At 41.9% G+C, this 24,154-nt stretch overlaps 1 protein-coding gene across 1 annotated transcript in view; it reads left to right on the top strand.

Annotated features, from left to right (window-relative positions):
• NELFB (negative elongation factor complex member B) overlaps window positions 1-24,154 on the top strand; it is a 109,104-nt gene that overhangs the window by 1,666 nt on the left and 83,284 nt on the right. The window contains exons 2-6 of the mRNA XM_029612657.1: window positions 2,038-2,201; window positions 9,328-9,427; window positions 11,576-11,806; window positions 12,453-12,638; window positions 22,958-23,070. Coding sequence (XP_029468517.1) covers window positions 2,038-2,201; window positions 9,328-9,427; window positions 11,576-11,806; window positions 12,453-12,638; window positions 22,958-23,070 — 794 coding nt within the window. The remainder of the gene's footprint in view (window positions 1-2,037; window positions 2,202-9,327; window positions 9,428-11,575; window positions 11,807-12,452; window positions 12,639-22,957; window positions 23,071-24,154) is intronic.

Below are 24,154 nucleotides of genomic sequence, written 5' to 3'. Positions count from 1 at the left end.
CCATCCCCTTATCATTTTGGTCACCCTTCTCTATACCTTCTCTAGTGTAACTATATCTTTTTTGAGATGTAGTGACCAGATGATAATTGTATATGTAATCTCACCATGTACAACATTGAAATGATTGAAATTGTGTAACAAAATTGATATGGATCATAGAGAACTGAAATATTACAATCAAGTTTACTTTCATAAGAGAAAAGTTTCCCATTAAAAACTACTTTATGATGCTCCAATGATAGGTAGCTTCAGGTGCATATGGGAAAAGAAAGGGATCCTATGGCAGTCAACAATATTAGTCCAGTTGGGTTTGAAGGAGCCAGATTCAGACACTTCTGAAGCTATTTACTCAGTTATAATCTGTGACATGCTTAAGTCTGAAATGTTCAGTGACAATGTAAATAATATTTATTTAAATTCTTTTATATACCGTTGTTAAGCTGAGAGCCGTCACAACGGTTAACAAAGAGGCACATAAACGCATTTAGCAACATTAATTTTATTATACCAACTAGACAGGTGCCTGTAAGTTACGGTACAGAGTTTCATAATAACTATAGGGTGATAAGTGCGATAGATATGCTTAGATTTATTAGAGCAGTTTTTAACAATATATATAATCTACATGTAATCTGTTACTACTTAAAAGTACAACAAAGTCGTGTTGCTTAGTTGTGTTTCGTTAGTGTACAAACTCGTTACTCTCTACAATTCCCTGGATTCTATTCTCCATTCTCTTTGCGGTATGCTTGTTTAAATATTAATAGTCACATTGGGGGTTTTTTGACCTTTAGAATCTCCTCCAGCTAAATCAGACTTGGGTCCTTTTGAGGACTATGGTGCATTGTGCTTTTATTTACAATTACATGGAAGACTTTCCTCCTATTATTATTTCACTTCTTCTATAGTCCGGTCACTGCTTCAGTCCTTGGCTGTGATTCCCTGTGGAACACAGTTTGTGTGTACTCTGTGGCTAGAGGGTGTCACTATTGAGTAATGACTGAGGCTCCATCCCCATGAAAGCTGTGAATACTACCTCTGAAGCATCTCCAGACATGACTGGTCAATGGAGGAGCAGTCCGGTCTGGGAACTAAACCTGGATCTGTTGCATCAAATCATTGGTGGCCGTAACATAATTGGAGAAAATTCTTTTTCACTCAACGCACAATTAAGCTCTGGAATTTGTTGCCAGAGGCTGTGGTTAGTGCAGTTAGTGTAGTTGGGTTCAAAAAAGGTTTGGATAAGTTCTTGGAGGAGAAGTCCATTAACGGCTATTAATCAAGTTTACTTAGGGAATAGCCACTGCTATTAATTGCATCAGTAGCATGGGATCTTCATAGTTATTTGGGTAATTGCCAGGTTCTTGTGGCCTGGTTTGGCCTATGTTAGAAACAGGATGCTGGGCTTGATGGACCCTTGGTCTGACCCAGCATGGCAATTTCTTATGTTCTTATAACAGTACTTAACCTCATATTTGGACTTTAGAGGGTCAAAGGTAATCAAATTAAATTAAATCAGGCCTCTTGCTGTTTAACACTACATCAGTCACTTCTATTAAAACTGAAATTCTTATATTAAATCCTCTAATAACTTATATTCTTATGTCCAATTTAATGGACCTTAATTCCATGGGTAGCAATATCACTTTAGATAGCATTTAGTGACCCATACAATGCTTTCTTTTCCCCAGCATATAATCATCAGTCCATTGTCCTTTACCTTATGCTTTTATCTCTCTTTTTTTTATCATTATTTGCAACTAAATGAAAAAAGCTAATTAAGTCATTAAATTTCACTTAGATTCAGTACAGTGGCTATCTTCAACATGGTTTCAGATACACTTCCTGCTTCATGGGGAAGCTTCACTCGAAGCTTACAAATCTACAACTTCTTTATAAAATTTTCTCCTTGTCCCAATGACTTGCAGTGTTTCCTCCTGCTTATGTGGTCTCTAGCATTCTCAGAGCCACAATGCAACAGTGTTAAACTTTGAAAAATGTACCTACAATTCTGAAGCTTCCATTTTTCTTTAATAGACAGAGAATGGTGTCCTCCTGCCCTCTCTTCAGTCAGCCTTGCCATTCTTGGACCTCCATAGCATTCCCAGGCTGGAATTCCATCAGACGGTATTTGATGAGCTGAGGGAAAAGTTGCTGGAAAGAGTTTCTGCCATTGCCTCTGAAGGAAAAGATGAGGACAGGTAAATCTAATCAGAATACAATATCTCCTGAAATGAGAGCATTTATCAAACTGAGTATAAATGTTAAACCATTGTGTACATGCAAAACTTTGGTTAATGTTGCATTGCCTAATGACATATTTGTGTTTTCATGATGGCTTGTTTTTTTAGAATGGAGTTTTCATTGGTTTTTATTGTTAAAAAAAAAAAAAAAAAGTATCAAAAATAGCTTTATGAATATTCAAATTTCCCTGTACATACCCGGATCAGTGCAGACCATGGGTTGAGCCTCCTGTCCAGCAGATGGAGACAGACCGAAACTGAAAGGGTATCCCATATCAGGACAGAGCCTACCCTGCAGCCCTTCAGTATAACAATTGTCAAAGCAGAAAGTATGAAGATAAATAGTAAGAAATCAAGCAAGTAACAAGAGAACTCTAGCTCAACCCATGGTCTGGACTGATCTGTGGTACTACAGGAACGAAAATTAACAGGTAATAACTAATTTTCCTTTTTTCATTATTGTAAAAGTCAGAGTCGGCTTTTTTTTCCATTTGTTAGCTAAGACTTCCACAAGGTCACACATTGCTTCAAACTTGGAGGAAAAAGGTGGGGGGATGTGGGGGCTGAGCATTCATTTTCTTGGTTTGAGAGAGTAGCAAGGCCCCCCATGGTCATGATCACAGTTTTAGGGATTCTAGTCTGTTTTCAAAACATTATCAAAGAAGCATTTTCAAAACATTATTGAAGTAGCAAGGCCAACCACAAAAGTAGCAATTTCAGTTGAGAAGCCTATAAGTACTGTATTAAAGTATTCTCTGACTTTTACTATGACCAAATGTAAGGTCTTAAGTTCCTTTGAGAACTTCTAATTAATATTGAGAACCTGGATAACATGCGGGGATGTTTAATATCCTGCCACTAGACCCAATTACGGTCACAGTTATGTTATGACTGTTGCCAAAATAAAAGGAGTAAATCTATTTTATTCTGGATTAAATGTCGTGTTTTTCTAAAGAAGCCTACTCTTTGGGATATGTGCACATCCACAGATAGTTTGAGATCTGGAAAAGAAAACATGACCCAAAGTCCTCATGTCCTTTTGATAAGTCATGAAAATTTGGTGTAGATAGTACACTTAACATAATTATTAGAGGAAGAGAGAACCTTCATTCCCTTTGAAAACTTGGCTAAAAGGTGAAAGCACTGGATAGCTACTTCTTTCACAAGCAAACTGGTAATGTAAGCTGATAATCCCCATTGCTGGATGCTCAGTTGCTCACCTGTAGTTTTGTTTAATAACTGCTTTCCATTCTTGAAGAGGAAGGAGTGCTCCTTACATTTCAAAGATTGAGGGATCTTTATGGTCAGCGTATGTCTCATGTGTTTTCTTACATGCAAATCTAGCACTAGGTAAAGTCCCTACCGGTTGAATCCTGGCAACCTGCCATATTTCAGGCCTTGGACAACCTGTTTCTATTAGAAAAACAGCAATCGTTGTTTGTCTATATACTATAAAGGTTTAAAAAAACTTGTGAAGATAGACACCAATTCCATTCCGGTAGAGAGATGGAACAAGGATGGTGTGTTTACACTCACTTGCAATGAAAAATATAAATAGCATGGAATCACTCGCACTTATACACATTCGCACTTATACACATTCATTCTTCAATCTTTAAAAATTGTATTGTGATATGTTATTAATAAGCACTGTTATACAAGACAGCAAGCATAACCTGATCTATTCTTTCTGACATTGGTGATTCTGTTACGCATCCTTGTGGCTTTTATGCCATTTATAAATCTTAATAAAGAAAATATTTGAAAAAACTCTTGATCACCACCATGTCAGTAACTATGCTGCACACCCTTATGGCATAATGCCATTTACAACTCTTAATAGGGAAAATGATAGAAAAATCTTAGTCATCATTGTGTCCTCAATGATTAAATAACAACAATTATTTTCTCCCAAACTCCTATGTTGCTTGATGCTGCCATTGTCAGTGCTGAAGTCTTTTTACATCTCCAGTTAGCGACGATTCACAAATCTCCTTATATGGTATTCATCAGTCACCCTACAAGAGGCCCTTGTTTCTCCCGTATAGTTTCATCAGGGGACATACAGCATCTATAATAACCCAGCAGATATTATCTCAAACATACAACTAATCCCATATCTTAAAACCACCATGCCACAAGTGAAAAAACCACACTCACGACAAACAAAATAAATTTTCTCCCAAATTTCCACAAAAGATTGTTATTACTGACCCAGCTGCAACTATCACTGACGGTTTGAATGCCGACCAATGCCTATATTCACTATTAAACTCATCAAATTATGGATCCATTCTTCACAACCTGTATGGCATAAAAATCAAAACTTTTTTTTTTTTTTAAATACTATCACATTTTAGTCCTCAAAACATACACATTTATATTGCTCAACCCAAAATATTTTTCTGTTAGTTGAACCCATCTTCTAAACAACCCTCACGACTTTCACAATCCATAAAGCCCTTTAATAACGCCTACAAACCACGAGTACAATGCGTTACTTACCCGACAGGATTTATCATCGGGCTCCTGTTCACTCTATCTTCTCAGACAAGGTCTCACTCCTTTCACCTCCGAAAAGTTAAACAATGTTCTCTCCCCTAAATCTATTCCTATTTAAATCATATGTGTGCACCACACACTGGGGCGGCACAAACCCCACCTGTTGATGTCACTTACATCACCCTACGTGCCGACGTCCACTACATCGCCCTACGTATGAACATCAACATAATGCTATCCATATCCCTAAATGTTTACAAAAATTTATAGAAACCATAATACCTAGATTTTACATAATACCACCTCACCACATTCACATTCATACCTCAAAAATCAACCTATGTACCGACATCGGTAACGTCATCCTACATAATAACAACATGATGTTATCCACATTCATGAATGTTTTCAAAAGTCTTAAAGGGACCACAATAACAAGATTTTACATCATTACCACCTCACCAAAATCATGATCATACCTCCAACAACGACGAAATCTGTTCTTACAATCCAATGTAATGTACACAACCACATCACTTATTCAAAAAAATGTTACTATATAAACACAGTCCATTCAATTTCGCTGTTTAAACCCATAGGGGCTAAAGTTTGCCACTCAAAAATGCATCTCTGCTCCCATTGTTTCAATATCCGGGAAGTATCCCCATCCGTAAAACGACAATGTTTAAGGATGAAAAATTTAATATCAATGGCATGACCTTTCCGATTCCAATGGGATACCAAGGGGGCATTCTCCTTATTCGTCCTAACACAACTTTTATGTTCTGTTATGCGCTATCGAATAGATCTGTTGGTTTGACCTATATACACAAGAGAACACAGATACACTATCGCATACACCACTCTCTGGGTGGCACAAGTGAACCGACCAGGAAGAACATAAGGATGTTTCAACATTGGATGTTTATACTGTCGAATAACTAATGTATGTGGCACACAGCGCACTGCCCACAATTCCACTGACCCTTCTTTAACTCCTCTATATGATTATCCCTACATTTCACTAATCTTATTCTTAAGATTTTTTTTCCTTTCTTAGTGACAAAAATAGGACCCTCTTTAAAGCATGGCAAAGATTTCAGCATTGACCAATGGCGTACAATGCTCTGTTTGATTTGTGTCATTTTGGTAGAAAATGGCAATGTGCAAATGATCCTGGATACAGGTTCCTTATGCTGTACTCTCAATAGATTCTCACGGTTAGCGTAAAGACCCAGTTTTTGTAGGCCCTCCGTACCATTTTATATCTTTAACCCCTATCCACATATTCAATTAGGAACAAAGTCTGCGATATCTGAGGAATTGGCCATATGGAATGTTTTCCTTCAATTTTCTAGGATGAAAACTTTGAGCATGTAGCAATGTATTCCTATCTGTCTGTTTTCTATAAACGGAAGTCTCAATGCCCTGTACTCATCGTTGTACCCACATATCTAAAAAAGTGACCTCATACAAATGTGTATGGAATGTAAATTCTAAATTGCTGTCACATGCGTTCATGTACTTCATAAATTCTGTAAGGATTTCAAAATCTCCCATCCACAGAAAAAATAGGTCATCAATAGACCTTTTCCACATTTGAACCCATTGGGAATATCTAACTAACTGAATAAATAAACTGAGTTTCAGTTAGTGTAGCAGCCAAGAGGGTTACATTTAAATTACCCCATGTAGAGGGAGTGCAAAATAGTGATGGGTTTGGGCAAAGGGCCTCTTTTTTTGCGGTCACAGAACAAACAGATACAAAGGGATCAGATACAAAGAATGTCCTAGAGAGGGTATTACAGCCGATACAAACGCTATCAGTGAATAAGGAAAGATCACCAGAAAATATGGGAGCGGAGTTTAATATTTCCTCAAAAGAACTAACCACAGCAATGTGGGCAATGTTGGATAAAGGATTAACTTATGTTCCCACTGAAAAATATGATCCATTTTTGACCAGAGTTGAGTTAAATATGTTTTTTAGGCACATTAAACTTAGAGAGCTTTTTGAATCACCTTTAGTAATTGAGGATAATCAGAGACAATTGTTTAAACCCTTGAATTGGATGCCCACTAACCCCCCTTACCCTTTAATCATTGCATTTTAATCTTTGGTCATGCAGGTTATTCAGGAGATAGAATTCGATGTAGAGCGAATTAAGTTTATTCCATTATTCCAATTCCATTATTAACTAGTCGCTTAGACTTTGCCTTAACATGGTAATTAATAACTCCACCTCATCAAGGCAATTCATTAATGCTACAATTACATTGACTGGCATATATGTTCTCTCTATTTAAAACCCCAGCTTCTTTTCTCTGTTCCAAGTTGTATTACTCCCTTGTTTTATTGTAACTGCAATCCTTAGCTTTCACTTGTTTAATGTTTACTACTATTATTACTATTATTATTATTAGGATCAATGTTATTTATTACCTTTTTTGTTCCCTATCCACTTGTTAATTGTAAACCGACATAATGCGATATTCATCGCGAATGCCGGTATAGAAAAACTTAAAATAAATAAATAAACAAAATAAGTTCAACCTGACACATGAGGAATTTACTGCAATTAAACAATTGAGAGAAGATTCATCGATAGTTATTCGAGCTGCAGATAAAGGAGGAGCGATAGTGGTGTTTGACACTACACAATATATGCAGGAGACTTTAAGACAGTTGGGGGATAATTCTACATATGTTGCATTAGATCATGATCCCACGGCTGATTTACAGTTTGAGATTAAAAACATGCTGGATGAGGCTTTAGAGTTACACATTATTAAATTGCAAAGAGTAGATTTCTGTATCAACCTTTTCCAGCGAGGCCGTACTTTTACACTGTTCCTAAAATATATAAATCTTAGTTCCCCCTCCGGGACGTCCATTCGTATCGTTTTTGAACCCATAGCTAGGTTTGTGGACAATCTGTTACAACCTATAGTAGTCAATGTATTATCATATGTCAGGGACTCAACTGATTTTATGGTGTCATCTTCAGGTGTAGATCAAAAATTAGTTAAATGGTTTGTTATGGCGGATATCACCTTGCTATACACTTGTATTCCGCAGGATCAAGTGCTTATAATTATACAAGAGGCAATAGGCGGTTTATTGTTGCCAGAAAGGAGATATGGATTGTTGGTCAAGTTAGCGGAGTTGGTGATCAAATGCAGTTATTTTAAGTTTGGAAGTGTTTTTTATAAATAGATTCGGGGTATCCCAATGGGGTCCCCGCTAGCTCCCTTGGTAGCAGGACTGTACATGGCTAGATATGAAACTCAGTTTATTTATTCAGCTAGATATTCCCAATGGGTTTAAATGTGTAAAAGGTATATTGATGACCTATTTTTTTTCTCTGGACAGGAGATTTTGAAACCCTTACAGAATTTATGAAGTACATGAATGCATGTGACAGTAATTTAGAATTTACATTCCATACACATTTGTATGAGGTCACTTTTTTAGATATGCGGGTACAACGAGGCATACAGGGCATTGAGACTTCCGTTTACAGAATCACCGATGTCAGAGAGAATAGATCAGGCTATACTTGCTGTCTCATATAACAGTGCTTATTAATAACGTATTACAATACCATTTTTTAAGATTAAAGAATGTATGTGTAAGTGATTCCATGCTATTTATATTTTTCATTGCAAATGTTATGTAAATTCTGATAAAGTTTGTATATTCTCATTCATGTGTATGCTTTAGAGTAATAATATTTGAGAGTGTGGATAGCTTCACCCACATTGTTTACCTGATTGTGTTTACACTCATGCCATCGATCCTTCAATCTTGTTTCATACATATTTTATGTATGTACTAGCGGGGAAATGCAGTACAAATTCCTTTGGAGAGCATATTTGTCTATCCAAATTATGTTTCAAGCTAAATTAACGGATTCGGTGATGTGTCAGAAATGTCACTCGGCTATTGGTACTTTTGTCTCATTCCTTCTGGGTATGCCCTTCCATTAAACGCTTCTGGGGTCGAATTGTGAGCTATGTCGCAGACCTCTTCAGTATTTCCATTTGTTACTATTTGAATATTTGACTTATTATTTGATTGCATTCCCCTCTTGCTGGTTCAGGGACTGGGGGTTCGCTTATCCATCAAAAAGGCATGTTTGGTGGGGAAGCAATTAATTCTGCTCCTCTGGAAAGGACGTGACACACCCTTGTTTTGGATGTGGAGTAACTATTTACGTCGTATGATGCAGATGGAAAATTTGGCATCCCAGACTTCTCTTCATAGACACCAATTTTTGTCAATATGGGATAACTATATACAAGCGCTATAACTATATACAAGCGCTGTCTTGAATGACTGATTGTGATGTGCTCTGAGTTTGGATTTTTGGGTCTGTTTGTTTGACTCAGCATTGTTCTGGGTTCATCACATGTTGAAAAAGGGGGGGAGGGAGGATAGAGGGGATGGTTCTACTGTTCATTAAAAATTGTCATTTTTGCTGTGTTATTTGGGATTGCATCAGAAACCATGCACCCTGAGTCATGTTTCACGCTAGTAAAAATTGTTGGAACTAATAACTTCTTCTTTCCATGCTTTCAGGTACAGTAAGCTTGAGGAGCTCCTGGAGAAGAGTTTTTCTTTAGTGAGAATGCCATCCATACAGCCTGTGGTTATGTGTGTTATGAAACACCTGCCCAAGGTAAGATAGATATATATATATATTTATTTATTTTTTAATTTATTTTTTTTTTTTGTTTGTTTTAATACCAGTTTCTTCTTCTGGTTAAAGTTACACTTAAGGACCTATGCACTGAAACCTGGACTGTACACTTTTTTGTGTGCATGTGGTAAAACTTTTAACATGCATACTTAACAAATGAACTAAAATATTGTATGCCATCATTAAAAAGAAGCCTCTTTAGTGGGTATGCAAAAAAAGCATGCGCCTCTCAAAGTGAAAAGACATACAGTGCACATTGACATGCTTCATGCTGGTTAACAAAGGGGAATTTAATCCCTCTTTATTCCCACGAACCAAACACAGGCCCTCCTTTCCAATACCGACTTAAGAAGGAATCTTTATCCCCTATGCAGGATAACTTATCCACAGCTCTTGCCAGGTGCAAGCTAAAGTTGGCACATGTCTGCATGTAAATTAGGTTGCATTATATGTAAATGAGACTTTAGAAGGCATGCATGCAATAGGGTGTGGCGGACAGCATACATGTTATTCTCACATATGCCTACTAAAGTTTAAAGTTAACATTTGCCTCAGAGCAGGTGTTAACTTATTACCATGCAATGAGAATCTCAAAATCTCCTGCACTAAGTGGCCCACTTAGTGCAGGGGGAGAGCAGACCTCTCTGCTCTCCCCCCCCCCCTCCCCACCCACTCAGTCCTTATGGAATGAGTGCCTACCATTCCAAAAGGTCACAGTATTCACCAGCAGGAGGGACATGAGAGGCCACCTTCTGGCATTGCTGCCTAGTAGTGTCATTCTTTGGATACATTGATACGGGCACCTGCGAAATAGTGTGGTATGCTGTCCTCTATGCTCTGTTTCACATGTGTCCACTAAAGCCTCATTTGCATATAATGCAGCTGATCATAAATGTGGCTATGTGCAAATTTTAACATATACCTAATAAGGTTCATGGAGACTGGGTAAGCATGCATGCTAGGCTGTTAGTTCATAATATGTTATTCACTTAGCATGTTAAACAAGCTTAGCATGTATGCTTAAACTTTAGTGTATGGGTATTTGAATTTTTAACAGTAAATTTAAAATGAAGTGTGTATTTGGGGACTTTCTTATTTTTGCATAATCAAAAATGTTCTGTAAAAGGTATCTCAGTGTGGGAACATTCCTTCTTCATGTAGCCAAGAACTAGTTCATTTTTCTGCTGGAGATGTGATATTCATGGAGCACTCTGCACTAGCATAGTAAATATAACTATAATTTTAATCCACTGATTCATGGCAGCTGGGTGTGCACAGTAAGAGCAAAGGAAAAAAAGTTGTATGCAAGGCATGTGACTGACTGTGATCACCAATGTTTAGCAATGCAACAAATTTGATAAACAATTAGCAGACATGTTGGGAATCATTACTGCATTAATTGCATCTCTACAGTGCTGTATAGGAGGTGAATTGAATGAGACTTGATGCAGGAAACCACGGGCAGGTTATTTTTTATGGCCAAATGGTTAATGGACAAGCAGATTCCTAGATACTTGATACTCTTTTTAGCTCTGTTTTAACATGTCTATGTGAGATTGATGATAGAAGAGGAAAAATTGATGATAAAGAACGTTTTACTGGTCTTGCTAATAAACGTTTTTAAGATTGTTTTTAAGTGTTCTCTTGAGCTGACCTGGTGGTTTACTGAGAGCTCTGTGCTCTTTATGATTTGGGTTTAATTCCTAAGCCTGACTTCTGTTGTTGTGACCATTTTGGCTAGACTCTGGGTACACACATCACCAGGTTCTCAAGGGCGTCATGATCTGTCATCCCTGGCCTATGTTGCTATGATGGATAATCTAGATTGGTGAGGGAAAAGTCTCTGGGTGATTTTGAATGAAGCTTCTTGAAACTATCCTGAGTAGGGACTGGTTCTGATTGCGTTTGTACCCCAAAGGAGCAGGAGGAAACATCACGTGGTCAAAATAACTAAATATTCAAGAAAAACTTTTATTTGGAGAGGAGGTGGAAGTTTTTCTCAGCTTTTGCTTCTTTGAGGTTAAGTAGCTGCTTCATTTGCAAGAGCACTCATTGACTTGACTTTTGGTAGTACTGTTGGGGATGGCTTCATTTCTTTTGTTGACTGCTGGCAATTGCCATTTTAAGGTACCAGAGAAGAAGCTGAAGCTGGTGATGGCAGACAAGGAACTCTACAAGGCATGCGCCGTGGAGGTGAAACGCCAGATCTGGCAGGATAACCAGGCTTTGTTTGGTGATGAAGTGTCACCACTGCTGAAACAGTACATCTTGGAAAAAGAAAGCATCTTATTCAGCAGTGATCTTTCAGTTCTGCACAATTTTTTCAGCCTTTCACCCAAAACAAGACGCCAGGGAGAGGTAAGGCTCAGCAGCAGGTAGATTACTGGGTATAGCATGACTACAAAATGAAGCTATATGTTTGTGATGGGTCAGGATATCTATAATTCAGCACATGTGGAAGCATGGTGGTGATACTCTTTAGAGGTAAGGTGAGGGAGAAAAAGCAGTGCATTCCTATAGAGCGCCCTCCCAATATCTGTTCTCAAAGTTAGCACTACACAGTTTGGGAGGGGATATGCCCACTCCTTCAGCTGCTGAACATGATCATGTCCAAGTGTCAGTGCAAATGTTTTGGACTATGAATGGCAGATTGTTTAGGAATTTCCTGGAGGTACACATACATATGGATGGGGAGGGTGGTAATTCTGATACAAATAATCCCTAAATCTATTACTTACTATTTTATCAAGAATCTTTTGTATTACACCTCAATGTGACAATTAAAACTGTTAAACTGAAGAGGGGAGATTGTGTCTCACATTTAAGCTTTGACATAGACTTTTAGGATTCAGTATCTTTCAGAGTTCAGTTTAAAGAAGATACTGGTTTATTAAATCCATGTTAATTCAGACTGCCCTGATAGAGGTGATTCAGAGGAAAATGAAATCTTTCTGCAAAATGGGGAATGCTCACTTACTTTGTAGTCATATTCTTGCCTTGTCAGGTTGTTCAGAAGTTGACTCAGATGATTGGGAAGAACGTGAAGCTATATGATATGGTGCTGCAGTTTCTACGCACCCTCTTCCTCCGCACTCGGAACGTGCATTACTGCACTCTAAGGGCGGAGCTACTCATGTCGCTGCATGACTTGGACATAAGTGAGATCTGCTCTGTTGACCCATGTCATAAGGTACTAAACATTTTCTGTCAGTATGTTAGAATGTCATATTTTGGTATTATTGAATCCAACACTTAGGTAGTTCATGTTTCCGATGAGGGTTTTTCAAAATTAATACTTCCAGCCGGAAATAATATGGTTCCCAACCTAATCCTTGAGGCTCACTCAGCCAGTTTGTTTTTCAGATTTTCCGTTGATAAGCAGGGCTAGATTAGATATGATCTGTGGTGATTTATTCAGCAGCATTGTCTCTCCAAGCTAGTGGAGCTTTTAGCTTTCCTCAGCATGTGTAGGAGTTTCTGCATGGGAGTTACCTTGAGAGCCTCTTCAGTCTTTTTTTTTTTTTTTGTCTGAGCACAGCAGCAGTAGATTCTTCTTCCACAGTGTAGCCTTGTCTGCCTTGCCGGGACATGAGTTGAGCAGGAGCTCCTCAAGAATTCCTCCTTGACCCAAATCAACACTATGGGATCGAGTGATATGGTTGCCCTGCCTCAAACCGGAGCCTGTATATCAGTGTGCATGGCGTACCAATGCGCTCATCAAAAGGCAGGGTATGAAGCCAGTAGGCTTGCTTTGAAGCTCGAAAGACTTTATTGCACCAATAATCTTGTTTACCTGGAACAGCATTACCTATTGACTTCACACCCTGCCTTTTGCTATATGCTCCCTTGTGTGACCATGTTTACTCTACACTTTTTGCACCAATGCACTCAACTCACATGGCTCATGGTGCATCGTGGCTGATGCAGCCAACACACGACCCATTGCAGCTGACATGTTCAACACATGGTACATTGCAGCTGACACACCCGATGCATTGTGCATTGCGGCTGACTCATACACAGGAAGTATTGATGCGTGGGAAGCCTCGACGCACTGGAGATAGAGGGAACCTCGACCCACTTCAGGCAGATGGTAAGCATTGATGTGAACCAGAAAGCTGCAGGAGGTATAAATGAGCCAGAAACATGCAGCAAGCACGTACTAAGTGTGTAGTAAGCACACCAAGCATGTAGCAAGCTCACATTAAGCATGTTATCATGCAGGAAGCACACAAGAAGCAGGCTGATTCATAGCACAATAATCCCAAAACAAATGAGCTTGCCCGTTTGAGGCCAGTGTCTTCAGTGCAACTGATGCTTGCTTCAACCACATTCTCACCATATGCTTCATTAAAGATTGCAGCTCCGATAGGCTCCATGCTGTTGCCTCCACAATAAAAAAAAAAAAAAAAAAGGGAACCTATCCTTGTCCATGAACAGGATGTTCCATCATTAACTTCATCAGAAGCTTTGTCAGTCATTCAGTCAGATTGTAAGTATACTGATAATTTTCTTTACCTCTATATTTAAAGAGATGGAGGACATAATCTAGAGGCTCCTCATCCGCATTGCTGCAGTCTCAGATGGGAATCCCACAGTCGCCCATTGGGGGGTAGACAATCATCAGAACCCTTTTTATGTGGTTCTTCATCTTCCCACTCAGTGGCAGCGAAGTCAGGTCTCTCAGGATTTTCATTTCTCTTCTGAGGCAACTGGTAGGGCTCTGATTCATTCTCATCACCCTCACATTCAAAATATGGGTTTCTACCCCATTCTCGGGTATACCTTCATATATCACCTCAGACCATGTAGCATAATCAAACTTCAGTTAATAGGTGAGGACAATGTTTGGCATCAAAGCCCCTGCTTAGAAGTCTTTGGGTCCCTCCAAATTATGGACTCCCTGTCCGGCTCAGCGGTTCTCCCAGTCCACAACAATCTAGAATGTCTATAAGAATGTGGAAAATACCTGTTCCTGTTCATACCCCAGATCAGTCCAGAAAAGTGGATTTATGCATCCCTACCAGCAGATGGAGGCAGAGAACAAAACTCGGAGGCACTGCTACATATCCGAGAGTGCCACCTGCAGTCCCTCAGTATTTCTCTGTCTCCAGCAGTGGTAGAGGTGCAAACCTGCAGTCTGTTAGTTAAAGTAAAATAAGATTAGTTTAGGATTAGAGAGAAGACTGAAGATGGAGTTCCCAGAGGTGTTAGGTTCCTCGTGGGTCATCCCTCTTGTTGAGCAAGGTGAGGGAGGGTTGGAAATCCCTATCTAGACTCGACCCTTGATTCTAGGGGGAGGGTTCCCTCGCTCCCTCTGAGATCCTTTCACCCACACTGACCGGCTGCAGCATCTTGGAGCTTCCAGAAACAGGAAAGTAGTTGTTTCATTTGCTTTTACTTTTTTATGTGGCTAGCAAGCTGTTTCTTTAAGAGCTTAACAAAAGAAAAAAAAGCTCAGAAGCTCTGAGGCCTGTTTATTTTTTCTCCTTCAGAGCGCCTGAGGTGTGTGTTGGTTCAGCATTGGGGTGGGGAAGAAACCACGCGGCTGGGGCTGTTTTTTCAGCAACCGAAGCCGGGATAGCGGAGGCAGCTTTATTTTCTCCTGCTCAGGGTTATTTTTAGCTGTGTTGCGTGCGATGCCATCTCCCGTTGAGCGTGGGAAAGCCTGTTGGGCCTGGGGGGGGGAGCGCTCTCACCTCAGTGTGGCCCTTCTCTGCCCTGCTTGTGTCCTGGAGACGAGGGAGCCTTGGCAAAAGGATCAGGGAGTAGACGCGGCACACGTGCTGCATTTCCTGTGCAGAAGGCCCTGGCGGGGGTGTGTGTGTGTGTGAAAGAGATGGAGGCCATTTTAGCTCCACATGGCAGGAGCTCTGACATGAATAGGGATGGCAGGGACTCTCCTCCCCCGCTTTCTCCTATGCGTCAGGGGTCTGTAGGAGGGGGAGATGTGTCAGCGAACACAGGGAAGGACCCGTTGCTTGTGGAGCAGGGACAGCGCTGTAGATTTTCTGCGGATTTTGTTTTTTTAATGCATGAGGCCTATCTCGCCAAGCAGGAGCTGGCAGCGAAGAGGCCAGCTTTTCAGACAATCCGAGGCAAGGCTAAGAAGGCTCAGGCTGAAGCGCCTCCCAGGACTGGGAGTATTTAGCATCTATTGGGTCTGGATCAATTGCGAGGGGAGGATCTTTCCTCTAAGGATTCCGATAGTGCTGATCCTCAGTGTGGTGATCCGCAGGTGGACCAAGGCTCTGATCAAGGCATGGATCCGGTGATTGATCCATTGGGGGACCCGGATGTGGACGAGTTCCCTCTGGCAAAGGGGATGAATTGAAGGGTGGTTAGGTTATTCCGTAAGGAGGAATTGCAGCCTTTCATCCCTCAGGTTCTGGAGGAGCTTGGAGTTAAAGTTGAGCAGGAGGATTCCAACAATGAAGGAGTAAACTCGGTGTTAGAGGGATTGCGTGGACTTCCGAGGGCATTCTCTTTGCCAAACAGGTAAAGAAGCTGATTGACTGGGAATGGGATTTCCCAGAAGCTGGTTTGAAGGTGGCCAGGGCAATGGCTAGGTTGTATCCCCTGCCGGAGGACATGTTACAGCTGTGGAAATTGCCGAAAGTGGATGCAGCGGTGTTGGCGGTCACAAAGAAAACTATTCCTGTAGCAGGGTCAGCGGCCTTCAAGGATGTCCAAGACTGGAAGCTGGAGATCCTGTTGAAGAGGCTGTTTGAAGTCTTATCTCTGAGCCTTAGGACTGCAGGCTGCACTAGTCTAATGCAGAGGGCCTATATGTGCTGGGTGCAGAATGCGCATGTGAAGGCAGCGGAAACCTCTGTGAAGCCTGGCCAGGATGCTCGATTGGAAGCAGAGATGGCCTACGTGGTTGATGCCCATTATGAAATGCTTCACGCTTTGGCTAAGAATATGGTATCCGCGCGAAGGCTTCTGTGGCTACGTAATTGGTCAGCGGATGTTTGGTCAAAGGGAGCTTTGTAATCTCCCCTTCAGAGGAAGGTTATTGTTTGGGGAAAGATCTAGAGAAGCTGATGAAGCATTGGGCAGATTCTAAAGGGAATAGGTTGCCGGAAGATAAAGGAATTAAGAAGACCTTCCTGTCTCATACTCGCGTCCGTGAAATGAGATTTCGCTCCAGTAGAGTTTCTTCAGGCCCTTGCAGAGGCAGGGTTCAGGAAGGCAGCAATCCTTTCGAGGTACCTGTAGGCCAGCCAGAGAGTTCCAGACAGGGCTCTGGAGGTACAAAGCCTGTCCAATGAAGGCAGGCTGGTCCACTCCTCCCTGGTGGTAGTTGGAGGAAGATTATCCTGGTTTTATGAGGAGTGGACCAAAATCACTTCAGTCCGGTGGGTGTTGAAAGTAATAAGGGAAGGCTGCGCTTTCAAATTCCACCCTCCCCCCCCCCCCCCCCCCCCCCCCCCCCCCGCCCAAAGATGTCTTTGTGGTGTCTCAATGCACTATGCCCAGCAAGCGGGAGGCGGTGTGGGACACTCTGTGGCTGCAGCGATTGGAAACCATCCTCCTGGTTCTGCAAGAGGAATACGGTCAGGGAACGTCAAGGTTCCCAAGAAGGAGAGCTCGTTTCGGCCCATTCTGGATCTGGAAAGGTTCAATGTGGCATTGCGGGTGCCACGTTTTCGGATGGAAACATTACGAACGGTGATTGCAGCAGTGCGCAAAGGGGAGTTTCTGGCCTCCTTGGATCTTATGGAGGCATATCTCCACATTCCCATCAGAGCAGACCATCAGATGTTTCTATGCTTCACGGTGTTAGGGGAGCATGTTTAGTTTCCAGCTCTTCCCTTCAGGCTAGCTGCTGCTCCGAGAATGTTCACAAAGGTGATGGTGGTAGTGGCAGTGGCCCTCAGAGAGAGGATACTGGTGCATCCGTACCTGGACGATTGGCTCTTTCGGGGAAAAATCAGAGATGGAGTATCTGTGTTCCATTTGGCAAGTGACGGAGTGCCTGGAGTCCCTAGGCTGGGTACCGGGTGAAGAGCCATCTGGAACCATCCCAGTCCTTGGATTATCTGAGAACACGATTCGACACCCGGTTAGGCAAAGCGTTTCTTACCCCGGAAAGGGTGCTCAGGTTGCAGTAGCAAGTGGTTCGGCTGAGGGACCTGTCTGTCCCCAAGGTCTAGGATTATCTTCAGGTGCTAGGGTCCATGGCTTCTGTGTTGGATTTGGTGCCATGGGAGTTTGCGCACATGCATCCAATTAAGAAGGCACTCCTGTCCCATTGGAATCCGATATTGGAGGAGTTTCAGCTGCCGTTACCGCTCCAGGAGGAATCCAGGCCCAGTCTCTCATGGTGGCTGTCGTGGTCCAATTTAGGGAAGGGAGTGGATTTAGAGGTTCCAGATGCCAGTTTGAGTGGTTGGAGAGTGATATGTCAAGGATCTACACCCCAAGGGCAGTGGTCTCTGATGGAAACGTCCTGATCAATCAACCGTCTGGAAACAAGAGCGGTCCAGAGGGCGCTGCTGTTCTTTCTTCCTCAGATTCCGGGACGAGTGGTATGAGTGTTCTCGGACAATGCGATGACGTTGGCCTATATCCATCGACAGGGTAGAACAAAGAATCACTTGGTGGCTCAGGAGGTTCACAAACTTTTTACCTGGGCAGAACTTCATCTAGCAGCACTTATAGGCTCTCACGTGGCAGGGGTGGACAATGTGCAGGTGGATTATCTCACCAGACAACAGCTGGACCCGGGAGAATGGAAACTTGTTAGTGGAAGCCTTTACGCTCATTTGGCACAGGTGGGGTGAATCCCTGTTCGATCTCATGGCAACAAGGAAGAATGCCAAGGTGACCAAGTTTTACAGCTGCTGAAGGGAGTTCGGCTCCGCAGGGATCAATACCCTAGTTCAGCTGTAGCCAGAAAGGCTCCTGCTATATGTCGCATCGAGCAGCATCAGGGGACGAGTGATCCTGGTAGCGCCGGAGTGGCTGCACCATCTGTGATTGCAGATCTGATTCAGCTAGTGGTAGACAGGCCCATTTGGTTAAGCCACCTGGGGGGGGGGGGGGGTGCTAAATCAGGAACCCATCTTGTCGGTGCAGGCGGATCGCTTCTGTCTAGCAGCTTGACTTTTGAGAGGCGACGTTTCCGCTTGAAAGGATATTCCAAGCTGGTGATTACTACTCTTCTTCAGGCTAGAAGATCCTCTACTTCTTTGGCATATATCAGAGTCTGGAGAGTGTTTCAGTCTTGATGTGGGATCCATGACACTGATCCTTTACAAGAGAATATTGCCCAGGTCTTGGCCTTTTTGCAGGAGGGCTTGTCAAAGGGTTTGGCTTGTCAAAGGGTTTGGCCTATAATTCTCTCTGAGTCCAGGAGGCAGCCTTGGGTTGTTTCAGAAGGAAGTTGCAGGGAAGACCCTTAGTATCTCATCCGGACGTAGTGCGTTTTCTGAAAGAAGCGAAGCATTTGCTCCAATCTGTAGAATTTGTCCAACCTGGAATCTTAACTTTGGTCCTGCAAGTATTGTGTGGTTCATCCTTTCAACCTTTGTGAAGGGCTACTTTGAAGGATCTTACCCTGAAGGCAGTGTTCCTGGTGGCAATTTGCTCGGGAAGACAGATTTTCTGAACTCCACTTATCATGCAGAGAGCCTTTTTTGTGAATTTCTGATGAGGGGCTCTAGTTGCTGGCGATTCCTTCTTTTTTTTGTCCAAGGAGGTGTTGTCTTTTCATCTTAGCCAGACGGTGGAGCTGTCAGGGTTTTCTCACCTGATGCCTGATTCTCCCCATGCGAAGGAGCTTCATCTTTTGGATGTGCTTCTGGTTCTCCTCGGATATCTCAAGGTAACCACTGGAGTTTGATGCTCGGACCATCTCTTTGTGTTATTCAGTGGACCAAAGAAGAGTTGCAAAGCAGCTAAGAGTATGATTAATCGTTGGTTGAAGGAGGCGATAGTAAATTAGTAAAGGTCAGTCGATCTCTGAGGGATTGCATGCGCATTCTACTAGCGCTCAGGCAGTCTCCTGGGTGGAGTGTCAGTGTTGCCGCAGGAGATTTGTTGGGCAGCAACATGACCTCTTTGCACACTTTTACTAGGCCATTACCATTTGGATGTCAGTCCCCAGAGGAGGGGGGGTCCTTTGCGAGTGTACTGCGTGCAGATCTTTCGGGATCCCACCCAGATTAGAGGGGCTTTGGTACATCCCACTTATGGACTGATCTGGGGTATGAACAGGAAAGGAAAATTGGTTCTTAATTGCTAATTTTCGTTCCTGGAATACCACAGATCAGTCAAGGATCCCAGCCCATTATAATGCTTTTTGAAAGACCTCTCCTGATTCTGGATGCTCCTGGTGATGCAGACTTAAGTTGTGTGCTGCAGAATAATAATGTATATAGTTCTCACTTGTTTGAGACACAACATTTATTTTTTCTTGCCTCTAGTTCTGGGGTCAGTTTGGTTGGGAGTTTGCAACTTGTGCCCCAGCTTTTTTTTTTTTTTTTTTTTTTTTTTTTTTTTAGGGGAAGAGATCCTGGAGGTTGGGGCTAGACATCTTGGCTTGGGTACAGATTAATGCTGAGGGTCTGCAGGTGGCACCTTGGCTTAAGTTTCAGTAAAACTTTCTCTGTCTCCATCTGCTGTAGGGGAGGCAAAACCTAGGATTCTGGACTGGATCTGTGGTACTACAGGAACGAAAATTAGCAAGACCAATTTTCCTTTATGTAGGACAGTGCGGAAATCCTGTATTGTTAGTAGAGGTTCCAGCCTGTGTAATATTCTCAGTTTGTATCCTGTTTTTATTAATTTGCTTAATATGCTTTTTCATAGTGAAGTTCTCATCTACCTCTATTCCTAGGTCTCGTACTTGATTGGATGGAGAAACATTAATAATTCCTAGGTCTAGTGTTGGCGGTTTGATTATTGTATCTCAACCACACAATTTGTTTGGGGGGGGGGGGGGTAGAGTTAGTTTCAGTTGAGAACGTTTTTGTTTTTCCTTCATGTATGTTGGCAGAGACGATGCAGATTATACTAAAGAAATTCTAGAAAACTAGCATAGCATGTTACAGTTGTGAATTATTTATGTCCAACTCTCTCTAAGCTGACACCTTGGAAGAAGTTAGCGGCCTCTTGGAATCGAGAAATGCTCTTAATTGTTCAGGGGCAAAAAAATTGAAACAATCATCATCATGCTTTATGAAACCCTATTTTGTCTTTAACACAGAAGCCTTTGCTTCTGTGGGACTTGAATGTTGTTCTTTCTCAACTCATGAAGTTGTCTGTTCGGGCCACTACAGGTCACCTACAAATGTTAGAAACCTTAAGGCTCGTGACTGCTATACATCATACAGTAAAGGAACCTGCACATAGTACAAGAGGTGAACTCAACCACATCACCAAACTTTGCAGTTATTCGTCTCATATGGCCCTAACAAGCTTGGCATTGTAATCGCCAATCATACAGTGTCTACCTAGATAGCAGAATGTATTCAGCGCCCCTACACCTTAGCAAGCCTACAGATCACAGACTTGGGTTAAGTTGTGGTTTCTGTGTTGTTCATCTTAGTAAAATACTCCAAGGCATTTGCAAAGCTGCAACTTGCTCATCTGTTCACATCTTTATGTTCCATTACTGTCTGGACAACCTCTCAAGGGCTGACAGTATTTTCAGGCAATCAATTTTGCATGACCTGTTCTTGCAGTATTCTACCCTCCATGTAGGAGTCCGGGTTGCTTACTCAGTAAACACTCTGCTGCAGCCTTCAGCTTGAGACTCCCCATAGATCATGTCTGCTTATCGACAGAAAAATAGCAAGTTTGCTTACAGTAAATGGTGTTTTCCTTAGATAGTAGGATGAATTAGACATGAGATGCCCGCCTGCCTCCTTGGAGAGTCTACTACCTAGATATAGATACAGATATATATAGACTGAAGAGGATCTTGAGGCAACTCCTGTGCGGGAACTCCCGCACATGTTCAGTAGAGCTCAAAGCTCTACTAACTTGGAGAGACAAGTCCGGTGCTGGATGACATCACCACAGATCATGTCTAATTCAGCCTGATATCTCTGGAAAACACTGTTTATGCTAAGCGAACTTGCTTATATCCACAATGAATTTGCATGACAGATGTGTATATATGGGTGACTAATGTGTGCAGATGTAGCTCATGCTATTTGTTGCAGATATCCTGAATACCAAAATGATTGGATGGACCTCTAGGGTTGTGCTGGGAACCACTGACCTCAAGGAGCAACTACCCCATTCCAAGTTTGCAGGACATCCCTATTGCTTTTTCCTGATTGCTTGTTTCTTTTCTCTTATTAGTTCTTCCTGTCAGAGGAATATGCTTATTTGGCTAAGCATGTGAACTATAGAACAGTGAATGGGTTATAGGCTTTGTCATGATCACCCTTCTATAACACCATCAACTCATCAGGTGTTCTTCAGATATACCACATTCTCAAAAATATGCAGGGCCCAATATTCAGTAAGATGTGAACAAATAAGTTGTCTGGCTAAAATTAGCTGGATAACTTGTCTGGATATTCAGTGGGATAAACGCCCTACTGAGTATCGCAGATTAGTGTTGTTGGCACTTCTGGCATTGCTAACTTCTAGCAAAGGTGCCTAGCGACTCCACTACTGTGATCCGGGTGAAGAATAAAGGCGATTCAGGTATTGGGAAGATAAGGGTTGGAGTGAGGAGGGGGGAGGCTGGAGCTTATAATTCTTTTGAAATTTCAATAGGACCTGGGAGAGGCAAGGGGCGAGACCAGGATTAGCTTTGGTGTTTACATTTTCAATCAGATGGAAGGGGTTTGGGGGAGGCTGCAGGCTGAGCATTTGGACTTTGAGTGGAAAGGAGGGGGGAACGTGGGCCAGTAGGCACATACACACAGATGTATCTATCTATATCTATGTATCTATATCTCTTAATTTTTTTTTTTAAACCTCAATTTGTAACTTAACCAGCTAATTTCTTTTGCACATAGCCGGTTAAGTCTAAAGTTATCATGGAGCATTTAGACCTGCTCTTGGGCATGTCTAGAATTAAGCCAAAAACTTATCCGGCTATCACTTAATATCCAGAGTTAACCAGATAAATTATTCTCCCCCTTCTTGCCTCTTTCTTATTTGGCTAAATCTTAGCCAAATAAAGACTTATTCAACTAATTTTTAGCTGGATAAGAGAGGGGAATTTTTAAAACTAGCCATTTTGAGGATAAGTCACAAGTTATCCCTCTAAATGGCTTTGAATATTGACATCAAAGTAATTTGATAATTTTTTTCTTTATACCATTCTTCCATCTCTGTAAGGTTGGATTCTTCTGAGAATTCAATAACTGGAAGAAATAAAATGAAATTAGACTTGTAGGTGATAATCATGCTATGGAGCCCAATGTTTAAAGGTTCCATTGTGAGTGGTGATTGTAAGTGTTGCATGCTGAGAGTGGTGTTGGCAGCCTGTGCAGCGTAACTTCCCTTTTTTTTTCCCCCCCTATGTTCCCCATGCAGTTCACCTGGTGTTTGGATGCCTGCATTCGTGAGAAGTTTGTGGATAACAAGAGAGCTCGAGAGCTGCAAGGTTTTCTCGACGGAGTGAAAAAAGGGCAAGAACAAGTCCTGGGGTAAGGATGATGTATGGATCAGGAAACTCAGATAATCATTCTAAAGAGGGAATGAAATGGGCTCTCTCCAGGCTCTGATATCTTTTATTGGACTAACATAAGCATTATGTAAACTTGAAGTATATTAGCTTTCAAGTGAACACAAGTCCCTTATCATCCGTGCCAGATCATTCCAAACAAGTGGATTATGTTGTCCCTGCCAGCAGATGGAGACAGAAAGAAAAAAAGCTCAAAGCTGCCTTCACCCCTATAGGGATCTGGTGCTGCCTTTAGTTGTTCAGTATTTCTCTGTCACCTGGAAGTGATGCATGTGTGTGGACTGGTGCTGCAGCTAAGAGTAGGCATCTCCTGAGAAGGCTTTTTAGACCAAAGGTTTTGGTGGAACATAGACCGCTCCTGGGAAGGCTTTGTGCCCAGATTCCTGATGGAGCATAGGCCAAATCTTGGCACTCTGGGTGATGGTCCTGGTGGGACTGATTCTCCCTTCCCCCTGGGGAACTGACTCAGTTGGGGGGGGTCTGAGTTCCTGCACTGATGGGTCAAACACCAGGTGGTCCCAGGTGACTTTGTTTCCTTGGTGGGTTTGGCAACAGGAGCTACTGACAGCACACATTCCCTCTATTCTGGGGAGAGCAACAGGGAGGCAGTAGTTTAAAAAAAAAAAAAAAAAAGCAGCTTGCAGCACAGCCTTTTCCTTAAACGGCCTCCCAATCTCTTATGGTGCTGTGTGTCAAGGTCTGAATAAAAAAACATAACTCAATGGCTGTTTGCTGAGATTTAATGAAAGAGACAAAAATTCCAAAACATAATATATTACTCCTGACAACAATTTCAGGAGAAACCATCAGTATTAATCAAAGATGTGATTTCCTTTACTGGGTACTAAGGAAAGAGATCCAACGCAGACTAATATGGTCCAGCAAAGCTCTGTACAGACCCCAGCTTCACACTTTCAAAAGCATTGTGCCAGTAGGGAAATCTCTGCTGGCTAGCACTTAAAAACAGCTGAGTAACCAGTATGAGTCTACTTTTGACCAGTGAGTACCTGGCTGGGCATAACCCAGCCCACCATTCCTGGGAAAAT

This window comes from Rhinatrema bivittatum, chromosome 8 (genome assembly GCF_901001135.1).
Source record: "Rhinatrema bivittatum chromosome 8, aRhiBiv1.1, whole genome shotgun sequence".
In the NCBI taxonomy this organism is placed as follows: Eukaryota; Metazoa; Chordata; class Amphibia; order Gymnophiona; family Rhinatrematidae; genus Rhinatrema; species Rhinatrema bivittatum.
This window is presented reverse-complemented; position numbering and strand designations above follow the sequence as displayed.